The sequence below is a fragment of the Hyperoodon ampullatus genome (genome assembly GCF_949752795.1).
Source record: "Hyperoodon ampullatus genome assembly, chromosome: 8".
Classification (NCBI taxonomy): Eukaryota; Metazoa; Chordata; class Mammalia; order Artiodactyla; family Ziphiidae; genus Hyperoodon; species Hyperoodon ampullatus.
The window spans coordinates 27,805,955-27,823,703 of record NC_136921.1 but is presented as its reverse complement, the minus strand read 5'-3'; the positions used below and the strand labels follow the sequence as shown (position 1 = coordinate 27,823,703).

The following is a 17,749-nucleotide window of genomic DNA, read 5'->3' as shown; positions in this document are numbered from 1 at the left end:
AGCAATTAGAATAAAAATAGTGTTATAAAGATAGTTTTGCAACCAATTTCAACTTAAAAAAACCCACATCTATTTTAATTATTTATCAAGATACATGAAAGCTAAAGCTTATATTTACATATCTCTTGTTAAATTATTTACATAGCTCAGTTTTAATTGGATGGTTAGCTTCTGAAGCAAAAAAAAAATCGGTATAATTTATTTTAAATATAGGCTGAAACGTAAATTTATGCTAAACTCTATATTCCTAGTTTAGAAAACTAAACCATTTAAACTGAAGATCATCTAATGCTTACCCCCTACTCACTTTTACCCACCGCTTTCTTAGCCTGAGCACTTCCAGGCAGTCTTAGCCTGACCACTTTTCCCAAAGAATTAGCACCTTCTTTCACATTAGGAATAATTATTTATTCCTAAGACACCCTCATTAGAACTGGGAACCCTAACTGTTACTGGCTCAACTATGTCATCTTGCTGTGGGAGTTATTATTTAAAACATTCATGTGAACAATAAAAGGTCATGTCTAATTCATGTGCATTCTAAACAAAGCATATTTTCTAAACCAAATAATTACTTTAGGAATTTCTGCATACAATAAACAATGAAGTGGGACTTTAATAAATACTTACCACTGTTAACATTAGGGTAATTTCCAAAACAAAGATTCATGAATGTATTCCTTTTTTTATTAAAATGTAATTGACATATAACATTGTGCTAGTTTTAGGTATACAACATAAACATTTGATACATGTATGCATTACAAAATGATTACCACAATAAGTTTAGTTAACATCCATCACCATACATAGCTACAATTTTTTTTATGATGGAAATTTTTTTTTTTTTTTAATTTTTGGCTTCTTTGGGTCTTCGTGGCTGCATGTAGGCTTTCTCTAGTTGCGGCGAGCGGGGGCTATTCTTTGTCGCGGTGTGCGGACATCAAATTGCGTTGGCTTCTCTTGTGGAGCGCGAGCTCTAGGTGCGTGGGCTTCAGTAGCTGTGGCACACGGGCTCGGTAGTTGTGGCCTGTGTGCTCTAGAGTGCAAACTCAGTAGCTGTGGTGCTCGGGCTTAGTTGCTTCACAGCATGTGGGGTCTTCCCGGAGCAAGGCTCGAACCTTTGTCCTCTGCATTGGCAGGCAGATTCTTAACCACTGTGCCACCAGGGAAGTCCTGATGAGGACTTTTAATAACTACTGTCTTAACAGCTTTCAAGTATACAATACAGTATTGTTAATGATAGTCACCATGCTGTACATTATATCCCCAGGATCTATTTACCTCATAACTGGAAGTTTGTAACCTTTGACCACCTTCCCTCCCCCCAGTACCCAACCCGCCACCTCTAGTAACCAATCTGTCCTATGTATATATGAGTTTGGGTTTTTCTTAGATTCCACATGTAAGTGAGATCATACATTTTTCTTTCTCTGTCTGACTTCTTTCACTTTGCATAACACCCTCAAAGTCCATCCATATTGTCACAAATGGGAGGATTTCCTTTTTTATGGCTAAATGATATTCCATTGTATATCACAAATGCATTTTTAACAAAAGCAATGCTAATATTTAAAGGGCATCCTATACTCTTTTGTCACATTTTCCTTGTAGGCTAAAATGTTCAGAAACAACAACAAAAAGAACAGATACCTGCCTTTCAATAGAAAAAGAGTTCACAGAACCTCTGTAAGGCAAAAAGTTGAGAGGGACCTATTAAAGTTTAGTAAATTATTCGAATACTTTATCTAATAGATTTGTCTCCATTTAAGATGAATATTCAATTTATTTTCTCTTCTAAAGTGAGTGCTGTGGCCCAGCAAGTCTTATGGAATTGTCTAATTGAAGATCCATCAACAGTTCTTCGACATTTCCTGGAAAAACTGACCATCAGCAATAGACAAGTAAATTCCTCTTTCTTTATAGTGTAGCTATGTAGCTATGTGTGTGAACATGGTTAAAAACAAGCAGTGGACTTTATAGTGACATGCATGCAACATTGGTGTCCTCTGACACATAGCCGAGAAGTACTTTGGATGATGATAATGATGAACAAATTAAACTTGGCTGTTTTCTTTTGAATTTCTCCATTAACTGATGTCTCCGTATGTATATGATACACTGCTAGTAATGACCCTAAGATACTGAAAGATTCTCAGTCTTTTAAACAATGATTAAATTCAGTTTAATGTTTTCAGTGTTTGGTATATTTACTGAATTCTGACTGGCTGGTAGTATGTGGTGCAGGTAGTATTATTAGAGTATGTTGAAACTCTCCATTAATCAAAAAATCTAATTTATCAGGTCACCCTGTGAGAAGATTATGCCAAAGAAAAGTCATTTTCTGAGCAATGACAAAATACACTGATGATTACAAATTACTTCTTCATTTCTGTGTTATGGTCCTGTTCACTGGAAGATTAAGTTTCTGAAAGGAAGGTTAATTATAAACACCTCCATTTATCCTCTCTTGGCCCAGCTTTATCTCTTTGACTTGAAACGTAGGAAGCAGAAGTATGAAGTTCAATAAACCTAGTTTGTTTAATGGTTTCTTAAGATAGATCCTTCTCACATTTCCATCACACCTGGAAGCCACAGCAAATAGAGATGACTAAATGTACAGCTTTCCTGTGATTTGCCTGTGACCTATAGACACAGTCTAAATTTTTATTTAAAAATTTGACTACTGCTTAGTAATTTCATATATTAGCTTCTAGGAGACAGTGTTACAGTTGGTTTAAATGCTATTTAACAAGTATCACACATACTATATTAAAATTCTGAACATAAGGGAAATCAACATGTGGGCAAAAGTAAGAAAAATCCCCCCACCTTGCTTTTCAAGAAGTTAATTTTATTTCCTACAGCATGGCAGCTGAATGAGACCTAGAAATTCTGTTGTTCTTTCAGGATGAGTTAATGTACATGCTGCGCAAACTTCTCCTGAATATCGGAGACTTTCCTGCTCAGACCTCTCACATCCTATTCAACTACTTGGTGAGTTTCACCTCCAGTAGGTTATAAATGTTTATTTCCAAGTAGGAAGCAACAATAAGAGAAAAAGATCTTAGGAGATTTTTTTTTCAATAAATTCCCATTAATTATATGACTGAAGGTGAATCATGGTCAGCTGAATTCACCACTGTTTATATGGGGAAGCCCCTCCTGGCACAATCCTTGGCATGTGATGGGCACTCAATAAATGTCTCTTTCCTCTCTGTCTCCCTTTGGCATTATAAAACTTCCTCATGTTGGTCCTTAATTTTAGTTTTCTGTTGAAAAAATGTATATGTCATTTTTTAAAATTCTTTTTTCTTTTAACACCTTTATTGGAGTATAATTGCTTTACAATGCTATGTTAGTTTCTGCTTTATAACAAAGTGAATCAGCTATACATATTCATATATCTCCATATCCCCTCCCTCTTGCATCTCCCTCCAACCTTCACTATCCCACCCCTCTAGGTGGTCACAAAGCACCGAGCTGATCTCCCTGTGTGATGCAGCTGCTTCCCACTAGCTATCTATTTTACATTTGCTAGTGTATATATGTCGATGCTACTCTCTCACTTCATCCCAGCTTACCCTTCCCCATGTCCTCAAGTCCATTCTTTACGTCTGCGTCTTTATTCCTGTCCTGCCCCTAGGTTCTTCAGAACCTTTTTTTTTTTTTTTTAGATTCCACGTATGTGTGTTAACATACAGTATTTGTTTTTCTCTTTCTGACTTACTTCACTCTGTATGACAGTATCTAGGTCCATCCAGCTCACTACAAATAACTCAATTTTGTTTCTTTTTATGGCTGAGTAATATTCCATTGTATATATGTGCCATATCTTTACCCATTCATCTGTCGATGGACATTTATGTTGCTTCCATGTCCTGGCTATTGTAAATGTGCTGCAGTGAACATTGTGGTACATGACTCTTTTTGAATTATGGTTTTCTCAGGGTATGCTAACACATATATATGGAATCTAAAAAAAAAAATGGTTCTGATGAACCTAGGGGCAGGACAGGAATAAAGACGCAGATGTAGAGAATCGACTTGAGAACATGGAGAGGGGGAAGGGTAAGCTGGGATGAAGTGAGAGAGTAGCATTGACATATATACACTAGCAAATGTAAAATAGATAGCTAGTGGGAAGCAGCTGCATCACACAGGGAGATCAGCTCAGTGCTTTGTGATGACCTAGAGGGATGGGATAGGGAGGGTGGGAGGGAGATGCAAGAGGGAGGGGATATGAGGATATAGGTAGGCATGTAGCTGATTCACTTTGTTATACAGCAGAAACTAACACAACATTGTAAAGCAATTGTACTCCAGTAAAGATGTTTAAAAAAAAAAGTAGTAGTAAGTATTTTAGTGTTAACATAAAAATATATGGCAACCTGTTCAGGCCAGTTTTCCAGTTATCCCTTCTTCTGCTTACTGCCACTGAAAGTGTTAGAGAAGCATTTGAACAGAGAATTCAAAAGCAAAAAAACTATATTTAATTAAGAAAATGAAAAGCCAAGGAAAGGAGAATGTAAGCTCAGAATTACTGTGACTTTGTGACCATTTCCTGTTCTGACTTATAGGTAGGATTAATCATGTACTTTGTGCGGACCCCCTGCGAGTGGGGGATGGATGCCATTTCAGCCACTCTGACTTTCCTGTGGGAGGTGGTCGGTTACGTAGAAGGCCTGTTCTTCAAGGATCTGAAGCAGACCATGAAGAAGGAGCAATGTGAGGTCAAGCTTCTGGTGACCGCTTCAATGCCAGGTACTGCTTTTGGAAGACATAACTTTTTTAGGAGTATAAAAAAGGCTTTTACAAACCAAGTGTCTCTTTCATTCATGAGAAAATTTTCTGACCCTGGGATTGAGTGCTTCAAAGAATTTTTGTTGAATACAATCTGAAGAAATACAATAGACCCTTTAAAAGTCAGCAATTACCAGATGAAAAGGGAGACATCAGAACTGAGATCCACGTGAATCAGTAGTTGAAGGACTGCCAAGGTTAAAGATTTATTTAAGTCTATTGCAGAGAGCCAGCTGAACTGAGAGCCTTTTTGAATGAATTTTTGGCACTGCAAGGAGAATACTATTGTTTGCATGGCAGGGACCCCAGGCTTTTGTAAACTCACTGAGAGATGGCTTTATGAAAAATCGGAAAAGGGAAAAGCAGGAAGGAAAATTACAAAAAAACATGCAGTGTGATATAAACTCTCGATACAATTCCTTTTCAGTTTGGATAGCTTGCCTTTCTTGGAGGTAAAATTTTGCCAAGCCTTTATCCTTGTGCAATGTCTAAGAAAATGTGAGATAATACATGTATTGAAATAAAAAGACAAAATTATATATAAATAAGAACACAGGTTCTGGCAGCAAAGAGGCCTATGTTAAAATCAGAGCACTGCCATTTATGATCTGTATAATTAATATTAGCTATGAAAAAGTACATCACTTTTAAAGCTTTCTTTACTCACACGTACAATGGGAGTATGATTCATACTTCATAATTGTGAGGAATAAATGAGTTTAGGTTTGTAAAATACTAGCTGCTGTACCTGACACATGGTAAGCATTCAGTAAGTTGTAATGGTATATTTATGTGTCTATAGGTTACTCAACAAGAGATCAGCTTTTATTACAGCAAAGAAACATATTGTCAGGCATATACTTAAAAACAACTCATTATAAATCAAGGTATATCATAATGTTCACTGTCTCACCAGCCAAGCAGAATACAGAAAATGTAAATTTAAACTACCTTTCAGGTACTTGTTTAGCTTTTGCTAATAGCTCTGCTTGTATCTTCTCAACCATTATTACCTCATCATCTCATTTAAAATAAAGGAATAGATTATTTGTTGGAATGCTTAAGGTTTGAATTCTGACTCTTCCATTAAATAAATGTGTCTTTGACTAAGTTACTTATAAGTTCTTATTTATAAGAGTAAGTTCTCTCTGTTTCTTCATTTGTAGTATGAAAATAATAATACCCATATCATAGGGTTGCTATGAGATTTAAATATGATTATGCACATAAAACCATTTAAAAGTATGGGGAACTCCATAAACGGTAGCTATGATTTTTTAAATAATAAGTAAACATATATAAAATCTATATTTAGGGCTTCCCTGGTGGCACAGTGGTTGAGAGTCTGCCTGCCGATGCAGGGGACACGGGTTCGTGCCCCAGTCTGGGAAGATCCCACATGCCGCGGAGTGGCTGGGCCCGTGAGCCGTGGCCGCTGAGCCCGCGCGTCCGGAGCCTGTGCTCCACAACGGGAGAGGCCACAATAGTGAGAGGTCTGCATACTGCAAAAAAAAAAAAAAAAAAAAAAAAAAAAAATATATATATATATATATATATATATATATATATATTTAACTAGAAACAAAGGGGTGCAGTTAGTACAATGCACAAGTCGCATTAAACCCTCACTGGTAGTAATCATCATAATAATAAAAACATCAGCTTATTGATATTTTAATAATTTGTGTTTTATCTATAAACTTTCTTATAGTAGAAGTCAGTTTATTATGATTTTTACCTTCTGTAGGTACCAAAACCTTGGTAGTTCATGGACAGAATGAGTGTGATATCCCAACCCAGTTACCAGTCCATGAAGATACTCAATTTGAAGCCCTGTTAAAGGTAGGGATGACTTGACAGAAGTGATTTTTTTTTTAATGCACAATGGCTATGGCCACTTCACTGATCATCCAGTTTTGAATTAAATGGCCTTTGTCTATCTTCAAATGAATATATGCATTTGTTTACCTCTTCTAGAATCTGCCCCACTCTTGTGTACTTCCTCTATTTCCTTGCATAATTTTCCCCACATGGATGTAGGCAAGCTCATGCCGGCTCCCTCTCAGCCACAGCAGCCACGTGATACTCCTCTTGAGATACTGTGAATCCTGCTTAGGAGTATCCTGGCATCACTTGTGGCAGTTCTGGAGCTGCCCTGGGTTTGCACGCCAAGGGCACTGGGACAAACTCTAGGGGTCAGGTGACAGTCCATGCCAGAGACGCTTTTTGTGGCATCGAGTTGAACAATACGCAGTCTTGATTTGCCACTGACAGAAATGATTGGAGAGGCAGAAAATATATACCTTAGAATCAACTAAGTGAATCAAGAAAGAATTTTTAATGGTTATGACAATTACACCCCTTAAGAGATATGCAGTCCATTGTTACTCATGCCCGTAGGGTTGTTAAGGGAAAGTAGTAAGTACACTAGTGCAGTGATTCCCTGTTTATCTGGAGCCCAAACGTTTGGCCCAGAAAAGACCTCTGAGAAATTCAGTTTTGCAAGCCTGTGTATTTTATTTCAGTAGAAGGGGTTGTTAAGCCTCCTCCGGGCCTCACTCCTTCATCTCCAGAGAGTCTCTCAGGCCCAGTGAAGCAAACTTCAACAGCCACTTCATTTTCCTACTCACTTTGGATGGTAGGATAGCGTGAAAGCAGACAGTGAGTTCAAACCCAGGCTCCACCACAACCAGTATTATCTAAATAAGTCAAACGACAGGCTCTCTCTAGTGTCAGTTTCTTTTTCAACAGTGCTCAATTATTAGTTCAGGTTATACAAGTTCTCTACATTGAAAGCACTGAGCATAGAATATAGTAGATAATAAGTGCTCATAGAATATAGTAGATAATAAGTGCTCAATCACTGTGGTTCATATTATTCTTAATGTTGCTACTAAACATGCTTTCTTCCTGATATTGAGACCAGTAGATGCCCCTGTGCCTTCACAGTTCATCACTCAAGTCTACATTGTAATTGTACCTCTTAGCTCTATGAGAACAGAGCAGATAGTTTGTATTACACTATCAGTCTTTTTTAAAATTGAGATATAGTTGATGTATAATATTATATACATTTCAGGTATAGAGCATAGTGATTCACAATTTGTAAAGGTCATATTCCATTTATAGTTATTCTAAAATATTGGCTATATTCTGTGTTGTACAATGTATCTTTGTAGCTTATTTATTTTATGCATAGTAGTTTGCACGTCTTAATCCCCTACCCCTATCTTGCACTACCTTACACAATCAGTCTTTATGCTGTCATTTTTTGGATAGCTGCGTGCATGTAAATGTTTATATATATGTGTGTGTATATAATATATATATGTATATATATGCACACATAATATATAAAATGTGTGTAAGATATAAATACATATATATTCCTTATAGGAAGTTCCCCTGTTTTACAACATTTTTACCTTTCAGCTTACTGTTTGGCTCATAATATGATCTCAATAAATGTTTATTAAAAATTGCTGTTGTTCTAGGAGTGTCTGGAGTTTTTTAATATCCCAGAATCCCAGTCTACACATTACTTTCTCATGGATAAACGATGGAATCTTATCCACTACAATAAGGTGAGACTGCAGTGATGATGCTCATGGAGAGCTGTGTCAAAAGCCCATTATGCCTTTCCCGAGGGCAGCTTCACTCAGGGGGGCGTCACTGTTTAGAGGTGAGGAGTATGGCCGCTTGGTTCACACCACCTCACTGTTGATGTATGAGCTTTGGACTGGCCACTTTACCTTTGTACCCTTCAGTTTTCTTGTCTGTAAAGGGAAGGTGATGATAGTAGCTACTTTAGGGTCGTTGTAATAATTAAAGGAGATAAGTAAGACACTTCATCACTCATCATTATTACATCTAGAACATTTAAGTTGCCCATATTGTAAGTACACGTGTTTATTTGGAATGTTAATGTTGTTGTGCCGCTTTCTACTACATTAAGCATGATTGTGGTAATGTGATCTAATGAACAAAGGAAACCTCAGGAAGACCACTGACATCACTTTACAGGGCTTTTCTTTTCTTCTTCAGAATGCTTTTTTTTAATTTATTATTTTTTTACATCTTTATTGGAGTATAATTGCTTTACAATGGTGTGCTAGTTTCTGCTTTATAACAAAGTGAATCAGTTATACACATACATATGTTCCCATATCTCTTCCCTCTTGTGTCTCCCTCCCTCCCACCCTCCCTATCCCACCCCTCTAGGTGGTCACAAACCACCTAGCTGATCTCCCTGTGCTATGCGGCTGCTTCCCACTAGCTATCTATTTTACGTTTGGTAGTGTGTATATGTCCATGCCACTCTCTCGCTTTAGTAAATGGCCTCTGGCTCCTTTGCTCCTGACAGAGCATTCTGGACTTTGGAAAGCCTACTTGGCCTGGGGAGATTGAAGCTTTCCCAAGGAGGGTGTTTATCTTCACTAGGATTTTGTAGAATTGGGGAACGTAAAGTAGTAAGAATCTAAACCATCAGAAAATACATAACATGTTTGTCTGACCTTTGGGGAAAGAGGAAATGAGAGTCCGAGTTTAATTATTTGAACTCTTTTTTTGTCTTTGTGTAATCCCACCACAGACCTATGTTCGGGATATTTACCCTTTTAGGAGATCCGTGTCTCCACAGCTGAACCTTGTACATATGCATCCAGAGAAAGGACAGGAGCTCATTCAGAAACAGGTGCCTGACCACCACAGTTTTATTCTATTTTGTCATGTCATTGGGATAGATGATCTGTAAACGGTTGCCAGCCCTGAGATTCTATGATTCTGTTATGATCCTTTCTAGAGAGAGAATGATGGGCCCTTGGTCAATAGATAGCTCCCCAAAATAGTGTGTTAACCAAGTTTTATAAATTGGATGAATAATGTAAAGGTATTAAGAAACAGTCACTTGGAGAATGCTATGAGAAATCATTGAGGTATAAATAGCAGAAATCTTCTAATTTATTTACCTACTAGTTTCTAAGTTTGGATTTTCATCCATGTTTTGGTAAAGCAGGATTGGAAGTACACATAGTGTAGCTATAAGAAGGTTGTCCCAGAAATTTATGCTAGCTGGAAAAAATAAAAGGGGTCAATGTAGTGTGCCTGAAAAAGGCCCTGCACCAAGGTCCAGAGATTTGGACTCATTCCCAGCTCTGCCACTGACCAGTGATCTGACCTTGGACATGTTACTAACTTCTCTTAAAATAGGAGGAAACAGAATCAAGCAGCTGTACTTAGATTTAAGACTGAAGAACAGAATAACGTTTACACATCTCATCATAAATCAGACTTTGAGCTTAAGGAAATTCACTATTTTGCAAGCGAAATATAGCTGTAGTACACAATTCTAATAACGATACAATTTTAATGTGGTCTATGTGTTATATTCATTTATTTTTAATAAAATGTTGAAACAAACTATTATTTCAATTTTTCTGCACGTAGCAAGGATGCTATTCAAATATATCTTCAGGAGACGGCATAGAATCTGACCACTTAAGTAATTAAAAACATAGTTAGTATTAGCTACCTAAATTGCATTTAGAAGAAAGAAAATAGTGAATGTATTACAAAGTGTGAGGTGTTGGGCAAAACTGTAAGACCTTAAATATAAATAATTTCTAAAACAATTCCCCACATATTATCCCAGCCTCTGATTTTGGCAGCAAAATAATGAAAACCATAATCAATAACCGCACTTCACGAGTGTGTTTTTTTAATCATGTTTAAGAACACGTTTTAAGAGAATAACATAAAACGGGGCCCTTACTCTATTTATACTCCAAGTTGGGATCTTAAGACTTCTTTCTAATTTCCTCAGGGAGTTGATAATAGACAGACCTGTGGTTCTGGCTCTGAAGTCTCCTCAACAGCTGCTCACTGCTTATCATCTTCCTAGTCACATCCCCCTGCCCACTGATCTGCAACAGAAAAGGCACTAAGAGAAGGACCAAAAGACCCATATTCACGTCATCTAAACTAAGGGCTAAAGGACCTCCAATCTAGGTCCTATTAGCTTTTGTTCAAAGATAGGTTTTTCCTGGAGCCCATTTCAGTCTTTAAGAGGAAAACCCAGAAACAGCGTAAGGCATCAGTAGAAATGATAGAAGCAATTGGAACTGACTGGCTCATGTTGGAGAAGGTCTTCTATATTATGACATCCAAACAAATGGGCCGTATTTAATACTGAACTGTTCTTGACAATGCTTGCCTTGTGCTCCTCCTCTAGCTGGCAAACTCCATAAGAAACACTTCCTTCTGTAGAACAGACAGATGCAGGAAGTGAGAGTCAATTAAGTATTGTTTGCTCTTTCTATGTGGTAAAGAAAAAATATTTCTCTCTCATTTCACTTCCCCCATCTTTCAATTTTTAATCAACCTGGTTTGCCATTAAGGTTTTCACTTCAGTTTCTTCACTCTTGGTAATTTCAGAGTCGCCAATTCTACTTTTAATCTGCTCCTGCCTTTGTCTGCTGGTAGGTATTCACTCGGAAGCTGGAGGAAGTGGGGAGGGTTTTGTTTCTCATCTCCCTCACCCAGAAGATCCCCACAGCCCACAAGCAGTCCCACGTCTCCATGCTCCAGGAAGACCTCCTCCGACTGCCCTCATTTCCTCGAAGTGCTATTGATGCGGAGTTTTCACTCTTCAGTGATCCTCAAGGTATCAAGAAAGAAGCATTTCCTCTCTTGGGTTTCTTCTCCTGCCCTTCTTTTGTCCTCAGCTAGAGAACATCTCTGTCTTAATCGGCAGACAGTTCTCTAAGCTAGTGGCTCTTAGCTCTTGAGTGGGCACCAGAATCACCTGGAGAACCTGATAAAACACAGATTGCTGGGTCCCACCCTCCAGCCCCGAGTTTCTGATTCAGAAGCTCTGGAATGGGGCTTGGGAACTTGCATTTCTGACAAGCTCCCAGGTGAGGCTGGTGCTTCTGTTCCAAGGACCAAATCCTGAGACCATTGCTCTAAGCTAATCGTAAGCAATTGAAGGAAGTAGTGTGGTATTGTTAGGAGAGTACTTGACTAAGTGAAGAACAGATATTTATATGAAATTCAAGAGGAGGCAAAACGAATCTACAGTGACAGAAATCAGAACAGTAGTTTCCTCTGGATTGGGGGGAATAGATTTCCCAGAAAGGGGTATGAGAGAACTTTCTCAGGTGATGATAATGGTCTATATATTGATTGGCGTATTGGTTACATGAGTGGGTATTTTTGTCAAAATTCATTGAACTCTACATTTATGATCTGTGCCTTTTACTCTATCTAAATTATACCTTCTTAATTAGAAAGTCTGGAGTCAGGGCCCGGTAATCTGTGTTTTTACAAGACCTCCAGGTGGTTTTGATGCCCTAGGAAGCTTGAGAACCATTATTCAAATAGAGAGAGAGAGACTGAGACAGAGAAATTGAAAGAGACCCATTTTGAAACCACGCTCTGTTACTCAGTTATTAATTTGGGACAGTTTACTTAAATCAGCATCCCTATGGTCTACATCTTCATCCAGAAGCTCCAGAGAAATAGTAGACAGAGCTCTAGTCTGACCATGAGTTCAAAGACCAAGAACAAGTCCCAGCCCTGCCATTTTCTTAATAACTTATTTTTTCTCAAACCCACAGCTTATGCAGCAGCAACACACTGCACCTGCCTGCCCTGTCTTGCCCACAGAGTTGAATCAAAGAGGTGATGAAGAAAGTACTTGGAGGGCTAGGAGGTGTCACAGCAGTGGCTGCAATATTGTTCTGGGAAGCATATCAGCAGTAGATCTTCATGTCCCTGAACTGGAAACAGCAGCGCCCTAGGGTTTGATTGCCCTCCACACTGATAGGATTGGCGTGGGGCTAATTCTGTCTCTGCTGTTTCATGTTTCACAGCTGGGAAGGAGCTGTTTGGCCTCGACACTCTTCAGAAAAGCTTGTGGATCCAGCTCCTGGAGGAGATGTTCCTGGGCATGCCGAGCGAGTTTCCCTGGGGAGATGAAATCATGCTTTTCCTCAACGTTTTTAACGGGGCTCTGATCCTGCACCCAGAAGACAGTGCCCTGCTCAGGCAGTATGCAGCCACCGTCATCAACAGCGCCGTGCACTTCAATCACCTCTTCTCCCTCAGCGGCTACCAGTGGATTCTGCCCACCATGCTGCAGGTGCACAGGCTCTCCTCTCCTGCCCATGGAACAGGTCAACAAGATCTGTACCAAAACTTTTAATGATGGAATTATCTTGTTTTATGACTTTAGAAGGCACCAAATGAAACCCCCTAGAAACTTCCAAAGGGTCATAATATTCCATTCTATTCTGAGATCTCCCAGACCTGGGCTATGCTTTCCCATTTCTTCTGGACCAGTGGTTCTCAAAGTGCAATCTCTGGAGCAACAGCAGCAGAAGCAGCAGCATCACCTGGGGATTTGTTAGAAATGCACATTCTTGGGTTCCATCCCAGTGCTACTTAATCAGAAAGTCTGGAGTCAGGGCCCAGTAATCTGTGTTTTTACAAGACCTCCAGGTGGTTTTGATGCCCTAGGAAGCTTGAGAACCATTATTCAAATGTATGGCAAGCGTTCAGTTGATGTTTCTCCCAAGAGAGTCTCCAGCCTCTATCTGAATAGAGATTTTCATTGCCATTAAATTTGGTATGACAAGGTTGGAGGAGGTGAATGTAGCAGGAACAGTTTTCACTTAGTCATGTCTAATGTGTACGTGGCTACAGTTAGGAGAACTGAATAAAGTTCAGAAGGGGACTGGAAGGCTCATCCTACTTCTCATTTTTATGGAAATTTTAATAAAATTATGGAAGTAATGCATGCTTGTGTAAAGTGGCATTTGCTCAACCTACAGGAGCAAGAAATTGACTTTTTTTTTTTTTTTTTTTTTTTTTTTTTGCGGTATGCGGGCCTCTCACTGTTGTGGCCTCTCCTGTTGTGGAGCGCAGGCTCCGGACGCACAGACTCGGCGGCCATGGCTCACGGGCCCAGCCGCTCCGCGGCATGTGGGATCTTCCCAGACTGGGGCACGAACCCGTGTCCCCTGCACCGGCAGGTGGACTCTCAACCACTACGCCTCCAGGGAAGCCCAAGAAATTGACTTTTAATATCATCAGGGCACTCTGTCCTATTTTTAGATAGTTGGAATTTCCTCTATAACTTTTAAAATAATTATCAAAAACAATAAATGCTCATTATAAAATTCAAAAGATAAAGAAAAGTTTAAAGAAGAAAATAAAGATCACCCATAATCCTCCTCCTAGATAACCATCTTTTACACATCTTGAAAATCTTGGTACTCTCTCCTACTTTTTCTAAAACAGAAGTTGAATCATACCATATATTCAAGTTTGTTACCTACCTTTTTTAATGTGACACTAAGAATATTGTGGGAATTTTCCCTGTAGCACTATATAGCATCTTTTAAAATATAACTGATAGTATTCTGTTGAATGCATATACATAATACAGTTAACCCCAATTTATGAATAATTTAAGTTGTTTCAAATTTTCTACTATTTTAAGCAACCTTGCAGCAGTCATTATTGTATATATTATATCTTTGTACATTTGTCTGTTTTCTTAAGATAAATCACTAGTCACAAAATTCCCGAGAAAAAAGTATATTTATAGGATTAAAATTTATATGAAATTTTATGGCAAATGGCATAATTATATGAGTATATAAGTATATAAATATATATATATATAACACATTTATATTTTTAGGATTTTTATGTATATTGCCAGATCTGTCTCAAGAAGGTATATACCATTTTACACTCCCCTCCATCAGTTTATGAAATTAGTCATTTCCGTCCATGCTTCCCATGGCTATGAGTTTTAAAAGCAAACACAACTCTAGTAGGCTGTTAAGGAATTTTCTGAATATGGTGACATTTTTCCATAGGTATACTCTGACTATGAAAGCAATCCCCAGTTGCGTCAAGCCATTGAATTCGCCTGCCATCAGTTCTACATTCTACACCGGAAGCCTTTTGTGCTCCAGCTGTTTGCAAGTGTGGCCCCTCTCCTGGAGTTTCCTGTGAGTAAGCTCTGTGGAAATAAAGGAAGACCAACCCAATGAGGAAAGCAAAGTCTCTTTATTCAGAGCTTACTACAGCAAGGGATTCTTGGGCTGGTTACTACAGATTGTAGATCAGAGTTCTATATTTATGTATGGCCTGGTCATTGTCCATTTGTATAATCAGTCTCTCAGCTCTTTATTCAAGCAATGGAATATAAATACCAAAAATGATTTCTCTTTCAACAAGAAAATCTTCTCTCTTCAACGTTTCTCTTCAACCCTCATTTCGGCCCCTAGGATGTAAATAGATCAACTGTCTGTTTTTTTGTACTCAGTTAATGAAAGGACAGAAAATGGAAAATGATAAAAGGAAGAGTTCCTGACTCTCATTTTTTTCTATCACTCTCTAGCACTTGCCCTACTTTATTTTTATTTTTCTGCAGAGCATTTATACCATATCACATGTAATATATGTATTTGTTTCACTAATATGTATCTTTACCACACCCCACAATAGAATTTGAGCTCCATCAAAATGAGACATTTGTCTGGTTTTTGCTTGCCTTTTTCTTGTTTTTAGTTGTTTTTGTTTTGTTTTGTTTTGCTGTAACTGCAGTGCACAGAATGGTGCCTGGCACATAGTAGGAATTTAATGAGGTTTTTTTTTAAATTAATTTTTATTGGAGTATAGTTGCTTTACAATGTTGTGTTAGTTTCTGTTGTAGAGCAAAGTGAATCAGCTATATGTATACATATATCCCCTCTTTTTTGGATTTCCTCCCCATTTAGGTCACCACAGAGCATTGAGTAGAGTTCCCTGTGCTATATAGTAGATTCTCATTAGTTATCTATTTTATACATAGTAGTGTATATATGCCAATCCCAATCTCCCAAGTCATCCCACCGCCACCCCTTCCCCCTTGGTATCCATACATTTGTTCTCTATATCAGTGTCTCTATTTCTGCTTTGCAAATAAGATCATCTATACCATTTTTCTAGATTCCACATATATACATTAATATACAATATTTGTTTTTCTCTTTCTGACTTACTTCACTTAGTATGATAATCTCAAGGGTCCATCCATGTTGCTGCAAATGGCATTATTTCATTCTTTTTATGGCTGAGTAATATTCCATTGTATATATATACAACATCTTCTTTATTCATTCCTTTGTCGATGGACATTTAGGTTGCTTCCATGTTCTGACTATTGTAAATAGTGCTGCAGTGAACATGGGGATGCATGTATCTTTTTGAATTAGAGTTTTCTCTGGATATATGCCCAGGAGGATTTGTTGTTTTAATGAATGAATCAAAGTCATTTTACAGAGATTTGAGATGGTAAGTATCTCCATTCTGGAGATAGATTATCAACTAAGACCTGTAAAATTCCCAGGGTTGTCAAAAAATTCATCTGTTTCTCAAACATATTTGATGTATTCAACCAATCCATTATGGAAATTTGTGGGGGAATGCTGAGTCCCACTATCATAGACCAGAGAAAACATAGGCATGAACTTTACTGGCAGTTCACATGTTGCCGTATTTTTATGAGTTTCCACAAATATCTCTTTTGTACTAGATTAGCATTTAATAGATCCCTTAAAAGTCAGGTGTTCACTCCATACAGTAGCATGGTTGGATGCAGAATTCTGTAAGCTGAATACTGCCTAGATATTGTTATCAATGGCAGTGTTTATGAAACTTGTATTCCTGATCAAACCACGTTAGTACTGATGTAGGAATTAATAAACTAAAATGGCTTTTATTTTGTTTTTAATTGAAGTATAGTTGATTTACAATGTTGTGTTAATTTCTGCTGTATAGCAAAATGATTCAGTTATACATATATATATACATCTTATTCATATTCTTTTCCATTATGGTTTATCACAGGATATTGAATATAGTTCCCTATGCTATACAGTAGGACCTTGTTGTTTATCCATTCTATATATAATAGTTTGCATCTGCTAATCCCAAACTCCCAGTCCATCCCGCTTCACCCGCCTTGGCAACCACAATTCTGTTCTGTGTCTGTGAGTCTATTTCATAGATAAGTTCATTTGTGTCATATTTTAGATTCCACATATAAGTGATATCATATGGTATTTGTCTTTCTCTTTCTAACTTCACTTAGTATGATAATCTCTAGGTCCATCCATGTTGCTGCAAATGGCATTATTTCATTATTTTTATGGCTGAGTAGGATTCCATTGTATATATATACCACATCTTCTTTATCCATTCATCTGTCGATTGACATTTAGGTTGTTTCCATGTTTTGGCTACTGTGAATAGTGATGCTATGAACATATGGGTGCATGTGTCATTCTGAGTTAGAATTTTCTCTGGGTATATGCCTACGAGTGGGATTGCTGGGTCATACGGCAACTCTATTTTTAGTTTTTTTTAGGAACCTCCATTCTGTTTTCCACAGTGGGTGCACCAACTTACATTCCCACCAACAGGGTATGAGGGTTCCCTTTTCTCCACACCCTCTCCAGAATTTGTTATTTGTAGACTTTTTAATGATGACCTAAAATGGCTTTTCTTTGTACAGGATGCTGCCAATACTGGGTCCAGCAAAGGCGTGTCAGCTCAGTGCCTGTTTGACTTGCTGCAGTCGCTGGAGGGGGAGACCACTGACATCCTAGACATCTTAGAGCTGGTCAAAGCTGAGAAACCTCTTAAGTCATTAGGTAAAAGCAAAACTTGCCTTGACATTCTTTTTCTTTTTGTAATCTTTCTTTTTTTAAACGACCTTATACTGAATATTTTGAACTAAATCAAAACAGCAAAAATAAGTGGAACAGTGGTGTAAATTAAATGAGTACATTTTCCTATCTCCTGTTTTTCTTAAATTTCTTGTAAGTCTTAAAATGTAAAGGATTCTCTGCCATGAAAATTACATTAAAAGGGGGGCTCAATAGACCAC

The 17,749-nt window shown here is 37.9% G+C and overlaps 1 protein-coding gene across 5 annotated transcripts in view; it reads left to right on the top strand.

Moving 5' to 3' along the window:
* UNC80 (unc-80 homolog, NALCN channel complex subunit) overlaps window positions 1-17,749 on the top strand; it is a gene marked incomplete at both ends in the record, with an annotated part of 239,774 nt that overhangs the window by 173,285 nt on the left and 48,740 nt on the right. For all 5 annotated transcript variants that reach the window (XM_079710608.1, XM_079710606.1, XM_079710605.1 and 2 more), the window contains 10 exons: window positions 1,804-1,904; window positions 2,911-2,997; window positions 4,581-4,764; window positions 6,551-6,645; window positions 8,298-8,387; window positions 9,395-9,496; window positions 11,284-11,464; window positions 12,675-12,943; window positions 14,691-14,825; window positions 17,375-17,513. In XM_079710608.1, the coding sequence (XP_079566734.1) occupies window positions 1,804-1,904; window positions 2,911-2,997; window positions 4,581-4,764; window positions 6,551-6,645; window positions 8,298-8,387; window positions 9,395-9,496; window positions 11,284-11,464; window positions 12,675-12,943; window positions 14,691-14,825; window positions 17,375-17,513 (1,383 nt within the window). The remainder of the gene's footprint in view (window positions 1-1,803; window positions 1,905-2,910; window positions 2,998-4,580; window positions 4,765-6,550; window positions 6,646-8,297; window positions 8,388-9,394; window positions 9,497-11,283; window positions 11,465-12,674; window positions 12,944-14,690; window positions 14,826-17,374; window positions 17,514-17,749) is intronic.